The sequence below is a fragment of the Rattus norvegicus genome, chromosome 8 (assembly GCF_036323735.1).
Source record: "Rattus norvegicus strain BN/NHsdMcwi chromosome 8, GRCr8, whole genome shotgun sequence".
Lineage (NCBI taxonomy): Eukaryota > Metazoa > Chordata > Mammalia > Rodentia > Muridae > Rattus > Rattus norvegicus.
In genome coordinates, this window is record NC_086026.1 from 124,528,082 (window position 1) to 124,541,015 (window position 12,934).

Consider the following 12,934-nt stretch of genomic DNA (forward strand, 5'->3'; position numbering starts at 1 on the left):
ACAATAGCAAGGCTCTCTGATGATGGTATCCTTGCCTGGAGGAAGAAAGCAGGACAGAACTTGTCCATAAAACCATCCCACAATGAGAGCTACTCATAGAACCCTCCCTACCTGTGCAGGTATAGCTAATGCAGTAGAAGAAGCCATGCTTAGGACACAGGGCTTCCATGTACAAACAGTGTACTTGTACTAACGAACTGGGAAAACATGGCTACCAAGACAATAGCTTCTCTTCAGTGAGCCTTAACAGCTAGATGACCAAATAAAGGAATGGCTACTTCTCATGGCTGACCCATGGGTGATTCCCTGCCTTCAATTCCCCATGGAATTGAAGGTTCCTAAAGTAGCTTTCCTAAGGCCACCAACTATGGACATTTAACCTTATCTAGTAATAGTATTGCCAATGGAGTCTTCTCTAGTCTCAAGGAATAGATCTACAGAGACTCCCTCCACTTGGCAGCCATTGGGTTTCATGGAACTCACTCTGTGCATTTCTTGGGACCCCCCAAAGGGATGTTTTGACTCTAGTCATAGAAGTGAAGTGTTTTTTATATCTGTCTAGTTATACGTATGAGGTGTCCCCAGTGTTTCTGTTAGTGGAAGAGGCGGTTCTGAAGAAAATGATTGAATGTGTTGGCTGGAAAGAAGGGGATGGAATATTTAACCCAGGTGAGTACCACTGGTGACCTCCATCACCCTCCCACTTGGAGCATCTACACATCTATTCAGTTGAGGAATCTCTCCTTGCAGGCATACATGTGACCAAAACGTTGGCAGACCATGGAGTTGAAAACTTTCAATAGTGTGATTGAGATTTGCATAAATGCTAAGTCATCAAATGCAAACTTAACAAATGGGATGTCTACAATTTAGGGCTTATATAGAGAACACTTAAGATTTTTTATCTAACACAAGGTAGTTCCTCAGCTGCTGGGAGCTTCGAGAGGTACCGCTAAGTCCTCTGTGTTTTTAAGGCAATGTTTTGTCAGAAGATTTTTCCGAGCATCCTAGTTTATTCTACAGTGTTCTTCTAGGGCTGGGGATGAGCGTGTGTTTCCATTTCAGTTCCACCAAAGAGGCGACAGACGGGGTGTCATAAACATCACAGCTTTGAATATCATCCCAAGTTCAGAATGGAAAGTTCAACATTTTAGTTGGGTCCTAAGTCAAAAGGCTAGGCCTAAATTTGCCTCTTCTGAGATAAGAAAGGTCTGAAATTGTAGACATTTGGGAGAGTGTAGATGAGACATCTGGGGTGTTTGGGTGCCTTTCACAGTGAGTTTTGTTTAGGCAGGGGTAGCCCTAGCTGCTCAATGCTTCCCAGCCTGTTTGTTTCTTTGGGGTGTTAGGACTTCATGCTATAAATATGACCTTTAAATTTTCTCTTTGCAGGTGGCTCAGTCTCCAATATGTGTGCAATGAATTTAGCCAGATACAGACATTGCCCTGATATCAAGGACAAAGGCCTGTCTGGTTTGCCAAGATTAATCCTTTTCACGTCGGCAGAGGTGAGCATCATTCTTGATGGGGATACACTTTGCTCCTCCAGAGGATGTGCTAGTTAGCAGTTCATTTGCCTGAGGATTCCTTTTTCGATTTCAATCCCATCCGCGTGTGATTGATGTGCCTATGTATGATAGAGTATTTCGTTTCAATGGTAAATCAGATTATTCTGGTTTTGTGACCCCTGGCCACTCAGTTTTAGCACATCAGCTTCACCTAAAATTTACCGTCTGACCACAGGGTGCCAATACCCAATGAATGCACGTCTGCAACTCGCCCCTTAGGCGACAGTACAATCTGAGGCTCAAGGAACAGGAGGTGAAAAGATTGTAAAAGCTAGAGGATCAGAACATCTCTTGTAAGACAGTGTGTTCTATATATAACAGACAGAGAGCTGCTCCCTCTAAATCTCACCAATATGGCTGCCTAAAACAGACCAGCACCATGACAACATCAGTTGACATGCTAATGTGGACGGGGAAATCTGCCAAGACTCCACCCCTAGATGGAGAGCCCCGGGCAGCTAATAGTTGTGGGGAGGGAGAGAACCTCCAGGGACAAGCCCCCTAATGGGTTTTCTAATCACTAAGTGGTCAGCACTAAACACATACATGTGCACAACAGTAGGTGGACTCAGCAAGGAGTGTGTGTATGTGTGTATGTATGTAGGTATGTGCATATCCGAGCACCATAGACTTCATTTGAAAGTACTAACTCCCTCTCTGTGACTCTTTCCTTCAAGTGTTCTGTTTGATTAGAACTCAGATCATGACTGATGCCAGATGAACTCTCTACCCATAATTCCTTGTTAAATTGCTTTGGTTGAGTAAGGGAAGGTTTTTTTTTTTTAATGTTTCCTTTCAAGTATAGAGAAAGGTAGGAGGCATCAGTAATTACTGATCACACACACACACACACACACACACACACACACACACACACACACACACTCCGGTGTCATCAGAGTTCTCACATCTTTCATTCTTCAGTGAAGCATAAGGTATGGATGCAGACGAGTCTTTGAGTTAGGCCACCAGATTTGATTCTGAGTTCATGACACCTCTATGCTCTGCTTTCCTAGTTTGTGAACAGTGTATCAGTTGACTCTTGTCTCAAATTGTCCCCAAACCCAGCAGCCTAGAACTGTAGCCACAGTCTCAGCCAGTTCTATATCTTTGAGACCCTGGAAAGTTGTGCCATTCTTGGCTGGGTGCCTTTACTTGACTGGAGCAGGGGCAGTCCATCAGGCTGGTCCCAGTGACCCATTTCTACCTTGGGAACCTTGCATAGTGCGCCCCAAAAGATAGTATAGACACACCCTGAAAAACCTAGGAACACACCAGCCACTGAGTGCTACTTCAGAACTGGTACATTGCAAGCATGGACCCATTTTTCTAACAAAGTGAGACACATCTCAGACTCAGATCTAAGATGTGCAGAAAGAACCTGGTGCTAAGTGAACTCACACCAGGTCTTCTTGCAAAGGGTCTGACATCAGGGATCCCTGAGCAACAATCCCACAAGTGCAATCCAAAACACACAGCGTGCTCATCAAAGAGTAGATGCTTGCAAAGACTGCATTAGATTTTTGCCTGCAAAGTAGAATCTGTTTCGTGTTAGAAGAAAAAGAACTAGCCATTATCAACAGGAGGAGAACCAGCCAGCTCCAGTGAGATGGGAATAAATGAATTGTCTAGCTTAAGGTCAATCTTACCAGAAAGAGACTCTTGCCCCCTATAGTCTACGTTTTGTGTGGTTCCAGTGGATCTCTGTTCATTCCTAGGGCAGCTATTCTGTCATAAGCTGGAGGCGGGCTCCCATCCATGTACTAACCAGGCTTGGCTTTGCTTAGCTTCCAAGGTCAGACAAGGCAGGGCACAAACACACAGGGCAAGAAAGAGGAAAGGGGAATGCTGGGGTTGGAAGGGTGGAAGTGGGAGGGAATTAGGGATAAGAGTGGGGAGGAGTTGAGAAGCAAGTCCAGTCAAAACAAAGTATGAAGATGTCAAAAGGCGACTTGTTACTTCTTGTCCTACTTGAAACAAAACAAAATAAACGAACAAACAAAACAAAAACAAAAGTTGACTAAAATCTAAACATTGTCTATGACTTCCAGCTGGGCTTTCCTGAGCAATTCATTCTCTTCTAAGAGAAAAAAAAAGTCACTTTAATGTTTCAAGAGTTTATGCCTTAAGGGTCCTCAGTAAAGAGAACCCTAGTCAAGTTTTGTGTTTTCTTCCTGTCCTTGGCTCTGGTTAGCTCTGTGCTGACACGAGAGCAAGAGTGACGGCAGTGGGCACCTTTGGAGACTCACTTGGGAGGTATCAGGCCGTCAGCATCTGACCTTGGGCACCGTGGTTCTTCATAAGCTGTGTCTTCTGTAGGCAGAGTAGGATGTCAGAACTGTGAAAATATTTGCATAGTTGGGAAAATTATGTGATAGCGTTTCCCTCTCTATGCTACTGCCTAGTCTATTTCAGATGTAGGGACCCAAGTCATCAGAAATATATGGTGACGGTGCTGTTCCACCTCCTGGGCAGTCTGATGAAGCCCTGCCCTTGCCTTCTCTTCCACGTCGTCCTGCACTCTATGTCTTTGCTTGGTTAAACTCTTCTTTGCTGGAAGAGCTACCCCAGGTAATGAAAGAAGTTTAACAGAGGCTAAGAATGAAGATGACAACGGGGACGATCAGTAGTCCAGGTGAAGGGAGCAAGAAGACACCGATTTCTCAAGCTCTTATGAATCCAGAATCGAGTGATCATTCTGGTCCCACAGAGGCACGGCTCACTAACATGCCAGCAGAAACTGGGTTCAGAAAACCAAAGAGCTGGATATAAATCCCATCTCTGTGAGCACACCGTTGCCTTGAGTGTATCCCATCTCTGTGAGCACACCGTTGCCTTGAGCGTATAGTCATAGACTCAACCTGTCCATCCCAATGCAACTTTCACCTTCTTCTTTTCCTGCTTGAGACCATAGAATCTACATTATTTTAATTTCTATCTTAATGACCACCCTAGTTGCTTGTTAAAATAAACCAACAAACTATTTAGCTGAAAACCAGAATCACACCACCATGTTCTGTTTAGTAAAGTCCTCAAGGTTCAAGGTAGTCGCTGACTACATGTCATTGGTTGCCTTTAGGAGTTTAGTTAGTGGACTCCCAGTGACCCACAGTCCCGGCATGGTTCTATCAGTTATTCCTTTTTTCTTTTTCAATCTTCACTCTGCCCCAACCCCTGCATTCCTACTTTACACTTCTAGATATGGAATACATATATCTAGCACAAGGTGTTTTTGCATATGCCCCCTTTTGACTGTAATTCGCCTCTTGTTACTGGCCAGTGAGATTATCACTGTGGAGTCCTGAGCTGTCGTTGGCCTTTCCAGTGTTGAGAGGAGATCTGTGAAGAGAACTGATACTCTATCTGTGACTTGATTAGCACTTTTCTATGAGTGTCTCAAGTATGAAGGGAGAAAGGGTTTGAGGTTTGTGAGTGGAGATTGTTTTGAAGAACAGCACAGAGCAGAGATCATTGTCTGGCACTACAAGAGGAGGGTCAAAAAGAAGCACATAACTCCCACACAATGAGTGACCGGGAACCAGTTTGTCCTAAGCAGGGCTGGCACCAGGGAGTGAAGTGAGAGGTCTAGGATGCTGATTTCAGGGCTGGTTCTCCTTGAACCTTGCACCTCAGTGCTTTCCTCACGTGTTATGTTGCCAGAGGAATACACAAACAAACATCTATTCATTCCAGATAGGTCACATTATGACACAGCAAAGAAACAATGCCACATAAGTATAGCTGGTGATGCAGTGAGGTTACCAGGGTTTCTTAAAGGAGTGCGGGTGTGGGTAGGATGTTAGCATCTGAAAAGTCAAGCTCAGCACAGGCGGGACCCATGAAAGCTGAATCCCTGGAATTGGTTGTATGACTTACAAGTCACTTGGCTGGCTGGGGAATTTCTTTTCTTAGCAACTGTCAGAACTCTTAAAACTTTGCAGAGGTATACTGTGAGTCCTGTAAGTTTCAGGAACTCCCTGAGTCTTGTAGGTTTTTCTTACTTCCTGAGGCTTAGGGGAATGTCTTCATTCAGGGGAAATTGCTACACAGTGCCCCCTGAGCTGGAGTGGGATAGATCCCAGGTCTTCCCAGCAGGAAAACAAGTGCCTTTTAAGGTATGTAGAGAATGAAGGTGAAGGACATCCATCCGCATCACATCTTTAGGAGTAGGACTAGTTTTATGATCATAGAGTAATCTCCAGAACATTTCTGTTTTCCATCCCTGGTAGGGTAACACTTACAAAGTCTGCTGCTCTCCTTACTTGAAACTTTGAGCATCAAATTACTCAGCACTAGACTTAAAGTATTCTTGCCACAGCCCGTACCAAGTAGCAATTCATCCTGAAAACCAAGATCACAGGGAAAAAAACATCCAAGGTCATGGACAGAGCATCCTTGCAAGGACCAGAAAGTGACTCTTCAGCTCAGAGCTGACTTTCATGTTGGTGCTGACTTTCTAGCCACTTCATCTCTGTGAAAACTGCTGCCCTCTGGGGTGGTTATACCTTGTGTAGATTTACAAAACCTGTGGGGAGGCTGGGTTTTAGAACCCCTGATTTGCCTTCAGCCAAGGATCGGAACAGCCACCATTTACTTCAAAATGCAGTTATTACCTCTCGGGTCGGGCTTTCCTTTCTCTTCAACTAATTGACATTATCTGAATCCTCACTCCATTCTCTCTCCACGTTCAGGGCCCTTCTTCTCAGAAACTCTCAGATGTTTGCCTTTCAGTTGGCAGATATTTTAAAAAAATAAAAAACAAAAAAAAAATCTGTCTCTGCATCTGAGGATGCTACTGGGCTGTCCCTAGCCCTGGTGTCCTGGGCATCGACTCTATGGCTGGTTTTTTTCTGATTCTGAGTCTAGACTTTTGCTCAGCAGAGCATTGGTTGGAGATGGTGTGCTGTTTCTCACGGGGAGAGGGCTGTGATTTTCCTCACCATCAGATGTCACTGGAAGCGGCCTAGCATTTATCATTAGGAAATCAATAGCTGCTCAGCTGGCGGAGCGCACATCTCTGGTGAGAAATCATTCACCTTGGCTGTGTCACCTTAGTTGTGCAGGAGTGTTGCCCCCAGCCAGCACAGGCTGATGCAGCCCGTAGACATTAATTACATCTTTATGCACATTATTACCCTCCGATATGCATATGTTCGGTGACACCCCGAAATAAATGCATCCCGAGGGCATTTGGGATGTGTCCTGCTTGATATTTGGAAATTAATTATTTAAGAGGGTCTCATTTTTCTTGGTTGTACGACTCCTTCTGCATTTTATTTTTACAGGGTTAAAAAAAAAAACCTCCCCATTTGAGAAAAGGAGGGAGAAAAATGACCACATTTGAGGAAATATGTCAAGCTAAGTGTGAAGGCACGACTATTCTCTTAATGCATTCATCCCTACAAATTAAAACTCCTTTTTTTTTCTGGTACAATAATGTTTTTATTGCCTTTGTTTCTCTGTCATGAAAGAGACATGTCCCCGTCCCCCTTCATACACACAAAGAACGGCATCTTCGATGTTGGGGTGCTAATCATGGGATAGGCTTTGAATGGTGAGGCAGAGGGTCCAACAGTCCCTAACCTTGCCAGTTTTTGTCAACAGGAAATAGGCTACATCTGCCAGACCTATCTACTGACCTTATTCATGCCATACTGGAGTATAGCCATTACCTATCAAGATTACCTTGATTCATGTGATGCTAGCCGTACTTCTACAGGTTTAATTTTAGCCTTGTTTTTGACGTTATAAAATTAATCAACTGTCTGATCTCCATCTATAACTGATCCTTTTTTTTCTAGGAAACAATTAAACCTTTCTCTTGTCACCTTTGCGATAGCTTCTTGTCTCTCCTAAGAGGGTTTCAGGTCAGCAGTGGACTAGATTCGAAGCTTACATTAACTTGCCCACAGTACTGTCAACAAAGACTTTTCCTAATCTTCCAAAAGACCAAGGACCTTCAGTGACCAAGTCTGCTCCATGCATTAAGCCGGGTTCACACGTTAACCATTTCTTTCTGTGATGAGCTGAGGGCATTGGCTTTATTGATACGATGCTTTCTGGATTGGCAAACCTAGTTCATTATTTACTCAAGGTTCCAAAAATGCTGTTTTCTCTGACCCCAAAGTCAACTGCCTCTGCACTCATTAACCAGATCAGTCCAATTATCATTTACTTTCTCTACGCAATCATGCTGCAAAGGCACGCTGAAGCTCTGAAGACACGGAGCAGCAGCCTAGACTGTAAATACGCGTTCCGTGCTTGCATTCATCTCTGCCCCTCCCCCCCTCTCTTAATTCAGTGTCATTACTCCATGAAGAAAGCGGCCTCCTTCCTTGGGATTGGCACCCAGAATGTGTACTTTGTAGAAACGGATGGAAGGTAGGTAACAGGGGCAGAGGGGGTGGCACGGGGTAGTGGGGGCAGAAGCGGTGTGGGTGGAGGGGGAGAGCCTGCTGCCTTCTAAAAGCACAACCCTTGCCTGTTAAGTTCGGAGCATAACCGAATGTCTCAACTCTATACCCCTCAGAGGTAAAATGATACCAGAGGAGCTGGAGAAACAAATCTGGCAAGGGAAACAAGAGGTGAGAGTATGGGTTGGGAGAGGCGGGAGTGGGCGGTACCCGTGAGGCAGAGAATGGCTAGAGAATGCAGACCACCAACCCTGTTGTAGCAGTGGGTGAGAGAAGAGAGTGTGTCATGGTTGGCACAGGAAAACTGGGTAGCTGTCTTTCATAAGGTCTGTTTCTTGGTGCACGGCTCTCTGATTTCTCGGGGATTTTCATTTCTGGGGGACCAGAGTCTGTTAACCGGGTATCATGGTGGTCTCGATCTCTCCCTGTCCAAACTTGGGAGATGTCTTCGTCTAGTACTTCTGTGGCAGAATGTTCTATCTTCCCGAGCTGCTCACATAGATAATGCTGGCGTGTTTACTGCTGGTGAAAGCCAGGCCTGACCATGCTTTGCTGATGTGACCCTGCAAGGCTGGTCTTCACACAGGTCTCTGAAAATGTGCTGGCTGTGCTCACCCCAGATTGCTTCTTGGGCCCAAACTGTTTGACGCACCCATACCATCTTTCTAGTCTTTCCTCCCATTCAGCTCCCCGGCTTCCTCCACTGCTAACGGAGCTGCAGATACACTTTAAACAGGCGGTTTATGCAAATGGTCTATTCTCATAGGCGTTGGTATTCGAAGATGGATGGGTTCATTATTTAAGCCTTAATATTATATTTATATTGTTACACTCTATCTTTTCAAAGTTTGTAAAATTACTTCACCCTGGTGTATGCTAAATTACTATAGTATATATACTATAGAATCTATACTTATTTTTTTTTAAAAAATTATATTTGTTTAGTTCGTGGGATGAGGCAGGGGGTGCATGCCATGGTCCGTATAGAGAGGTCAGAGGACAACTTTTAAGAGTTGTTTCTCTCCTTCCATCATGTGGGTTCTGGGGATCAAACTTAGATTTTCAGGCTTGGTAGCAGGCGTCTTTATTCTGTGAGCCATCTTGCTGGCCTTGGACCCTATACTTAAAAATCTGTTACTATTGTAGGTGTGTGTCTTCAAACCTACACACATCTTTTTAGTTACCTTCTTATTGTCTGTGTAGACATCATTGTCTGGGGGCCCACAAGGTCACAGCCTCAACTGGGTTAAAATTCTCCAAAATATAGTCAGATTTTTTTCCTCCTTCCTTTGTTTTGTTTTTCTTACCACCCACCACAAATATTTCCTTTTGGATGTTCTTTTATCTCTTTCTGCACGATTTCCTATTGAAGGGAACTTTCATGATCCTAAGCGTGCACCATGGTGGCAGACGCTGAGGGTCCTGCTGGTATAACTCATATTCTTTCTTCATTCTCTCCTTTTTTCTCAAGCCTTCCACTCCCCCTTCCTCCCCTCCTGTTCTCTTTCCTTCCCCTCCCTATCCCTTCCCTTCCTTCTTCCTTTTCTCCATCTGACTGACTGTCTATCTGTCTGCCTGCCTGTCTGTCTGTCTGTGCTGCCAGCCTGTCTACCCATCATCTGCCTCTGTTCTTTAGTTTTGTCATCATAGATGGCCTTGAAATTTACAGGGCAGATGTAGCATGCTCCTTACCACCCATCGTGTGCACTCACAGATGCCATTAACTTCTTCTTCTGCCTCTGCCTCAGTCCCTTTCGCTGCTCCAAATTCCAAGTCAAACCCCCTCCCCCTGCATCATTTCATTGATCCAGAAATACTTGGGTATATCTGCGAAGCATAGGCACTCTTAATTTTAAAATAGTACTGTGATTGTAAAGGTAATTGTTTTTAATATAATAAAATATTCAGTTGATATTGAAAATTTCCCTCTCCCCTTTAAACCAATAACTGCTATATATGATATAATATTATATATGTGTATATATATATATATATATATGATTTGTGGACTTGATAAATTTCTGCTAATCCACAGCTTCTTATGCCTTGAGTTGACTGGGGAAGGACCCCTGGGTTTTAGCTCACTTCGATCTGGAGATTTTGACTCTCTTCTGCACTGTCTGTCCTTGTGTCTCCTAGAATGTGGTACTTGGACCTCCATGAGATTCAGATAGGATATCTTTTCATTTTTTGACATTTTGTTCTTCCTTGGGGAGAATACCCTGTTTCCTACTGTGATGACATTGATCAGTAGAACTTAGTATCGTTGGGGTCTACCTGTCTACTGATAAGCCCTCCCTTACCCTAACCTCACGGGTTTGGCTGTGCTGGTGACAGTCACCTGAAGCCTTCCTTCTTTAGAGACTTTGGAGTTCACGCTCCTGTTCCTTCCTCACTCATTGACAGGCCTTCTGCTACAAAAAGAACATTTCCTCATTGACACTTAATTTCCCTAAGGAAATGATCTTCCCAGGCAAGAAGGAAAACTACATCCTTGTTTTGCCTGATTTACCAATTCTCAACATTCTGACATCGTTTTCCACCCTCCCTCAAGCACAGCCTCTGGTGTGTGAGCATTCCTAGCAGTTTATATTTCTAGCCTAGGTTGGCTTGATTCCACTGGAGTCATTACTTTTTTTTCTTCAATATTTGGTTCGTTTTGACACCCCACGTATAATAAACTGACGTAATTCTGAAGTTGAGACCCCGGGGAACAGAAGTTTGGAAAGATGAAAATTGTTTCAGGCACATTGGAAAGGAGGGCAGCGAGGACACACTGGTGTTTCTGCCCAGTTTCCCTTGAAGTCGGTGCCTACATGGGCATGGATTGCCCAGCAACCAGTGATGCTTCTACTTGCAAACAATAGCACACCATGTGAGTATTTTTCAGAGCTCAGTGGTGTAGACCTGCATCTCTCTTTTCCAGTGTTTCTTCCATAGCACTTCAGCCACAGAGAGCCATCAACATGGGGTTTTGTGCTGGGGGCTGAGCTCTCTGAGGCAAGGCTACCCATTAAAACATCTTTTAGGCAACAACCTTTGCTCGATGTTGTCACAGAGACAGTGAAAACGGCAGGACACCAACGAAGTCATTATTGACCATCCCAGCGAGCGGGACCACCGTACATTTTCAAGCATGAGTGTTCTAGGGGACAGACTTTCTTACAGAATTTAGTTTGCAGGCAGTGTGAGATCAATATTGTTTCAACTTTGTAGTTAACAGCCGGAAACGAGGCAGAAAAAAACAGGAAATAAATCACAGGTAAATGTGTGGTTTCTGGCCCCATTAAAAACATTTTTAATTTAATAGGTGAGGAGAACTCATTGGAATCCTCTAAAGAGATTCCCTGGGTATTTTCTCTTGCTTGTCAGAACATCCTGTAGTGTATGGAGGTGTCCCACCATTAAAGACACTTAAACAGTTTCAGCAAGTGACATTTTTTGTCTGTCGCTGTGAATGATTGACTGACGTGAGACTGTTCTCATTCTGTTTAGGTCACTGACATGATAAACACTTATCAATTGTGGTTGAGTGCAGGGAAGAATTCCCCATGCGCATGGCTCCCCAGTGGGGCTCTGTCACCTCCTGGCCTGGCTCTGAGAGTTGGGGTAGACTCAACCCTGTGTGCCACCTGTGTCTCCCCAGGTGGCATTGGATTCATTCTATGACTCCTGGGCATCTCAGTTGGGAGACGTGGGGCCCAGTGGTCTCCCTCTGCCCCACTTCCTATAGAGAGATAGCATCTTTCTATTGAAAGGTCAAGTATGCTGTAATAAGTTTGGTTTAAAGACAAATCACTATGGCATGCAGGGAGATAAGGATCTATTTCGACAACAATGAACTTCACCAGAGATCTGAGGGGAACTCAGTGCCATGCTAATGAAAGTAAAACAATTTTCAGAAGAAATAAAATGGACCAGAATGTCTCATCCCTCATATTCTAAAACCCTAGAGCTCATAGCTACCCACAATCCCACAGTTGCCTGTAGATTGCCCTGTCACAGTAAGTAACGCACTTCTGCCATCTTGCTAGCATTAATGGGAAATGCCCTTCTCTCCTCTTTCTCTGGCTGATTGGCAAGAAGCCACTGCCATGTGCACTGTGCTTGGCGGACCTGACCATGATTTCTTTTCATCTCTGTGTTATACACATTGTCTTAGGGTTCTCCAGAGTTGCAAAACTTATGGAGCGTCTCTATGTACTGAAGGAATTTATTGTAATGACTTGCAGTCTATAGTCTAACTAACCCAACAATGGGTAGCTGTGGATGGGAGGTTCAAGAATATAGTAGTTGCTGGGTCCCACAAGACTGGTTGTTTTTGCTGCTCTTCTGTAGAAGTAGGCTCCGACAGATGTGCTGACAAGTAAGTGCAAGCAGTCAAAGAAGAGTTGAGTCTTTCTTTTTCCAATGTCCTTATGGAGGCCTCCAGCAGAAGGTGTGGCCCAGATTAAAGGTGTGTACCACCCCACCTGGATCTAAAACTTGCTTTGTCCCAGGAGATCTGCTTGCCTCAGTCTCCTGGAATTAAAGGGTGTATTACTTTGCCTGGGCCTAAGCTTTTCATAGCCACTATGCCTCAAGATCTCCATGCCAAGATCCAGGTTAGAAACCTGTCTTCCAGCCTTACGATCTGGGTCACAGGTCGTACATTTTGGGATTGTAGTTCATTCCAGACGTAATCAAGTTCACAAGCAGGAATAGCCATCACACCCAGGATGTTTTTCTCATCCATGGTCCGCTGACATCTGCTCGGTTTATAAGGTGCAAGCATCAGCTGTGTGAGGACTGGACCGATTCAGGAGGAAGACAGCTTCTCTTTCCCAATGCATGCTGTGAATTTATCCATGGCTGCCCACCTGACATGGATAGCTCTTCCCATCAAGATTGTTCCCTTCTCTCTGTTCATATTTGTTCTGTGTCTGCACTTGATTGTGTTTTTGTCTGGCAGCT

General features: G+C 44.4%; 1 protein-coding gene across 3 annotated transcripts in view; it reads left to right on the forward strand.

Moving 5' to 3' along the window:
* Window positions 1–12,934, forward strand: part of Gadl1 (glutamate decarboxylase-like 1) — a 180,080-nt gene that overhangs the window by 44,346 nt on the left and 122,800 nt on the right. For all 3 annotated transcript variants that reach the window (XM_008766660.4, XM_039082694.2, XM_039082695.2), the window contains exons 5-8: window positions 563–669; window positions 1,393–1,508; window positions 7,870–7,949; window positions 8,098–8,152. In XM_008766660.4, the coding sequence (XP_008764882.3) occupies window positions 563–669; window positions 1,393–1,508; window positions 7,870–7,949; window positions 8,098–8,152 (358 nt within the window). The remainder of the gene's footprint in view (window positions 1–562; window positions 670–1,392; window positions 1,509–7,869; window positions 7,950–8,097; window positions 8,153–12,934) is intronic.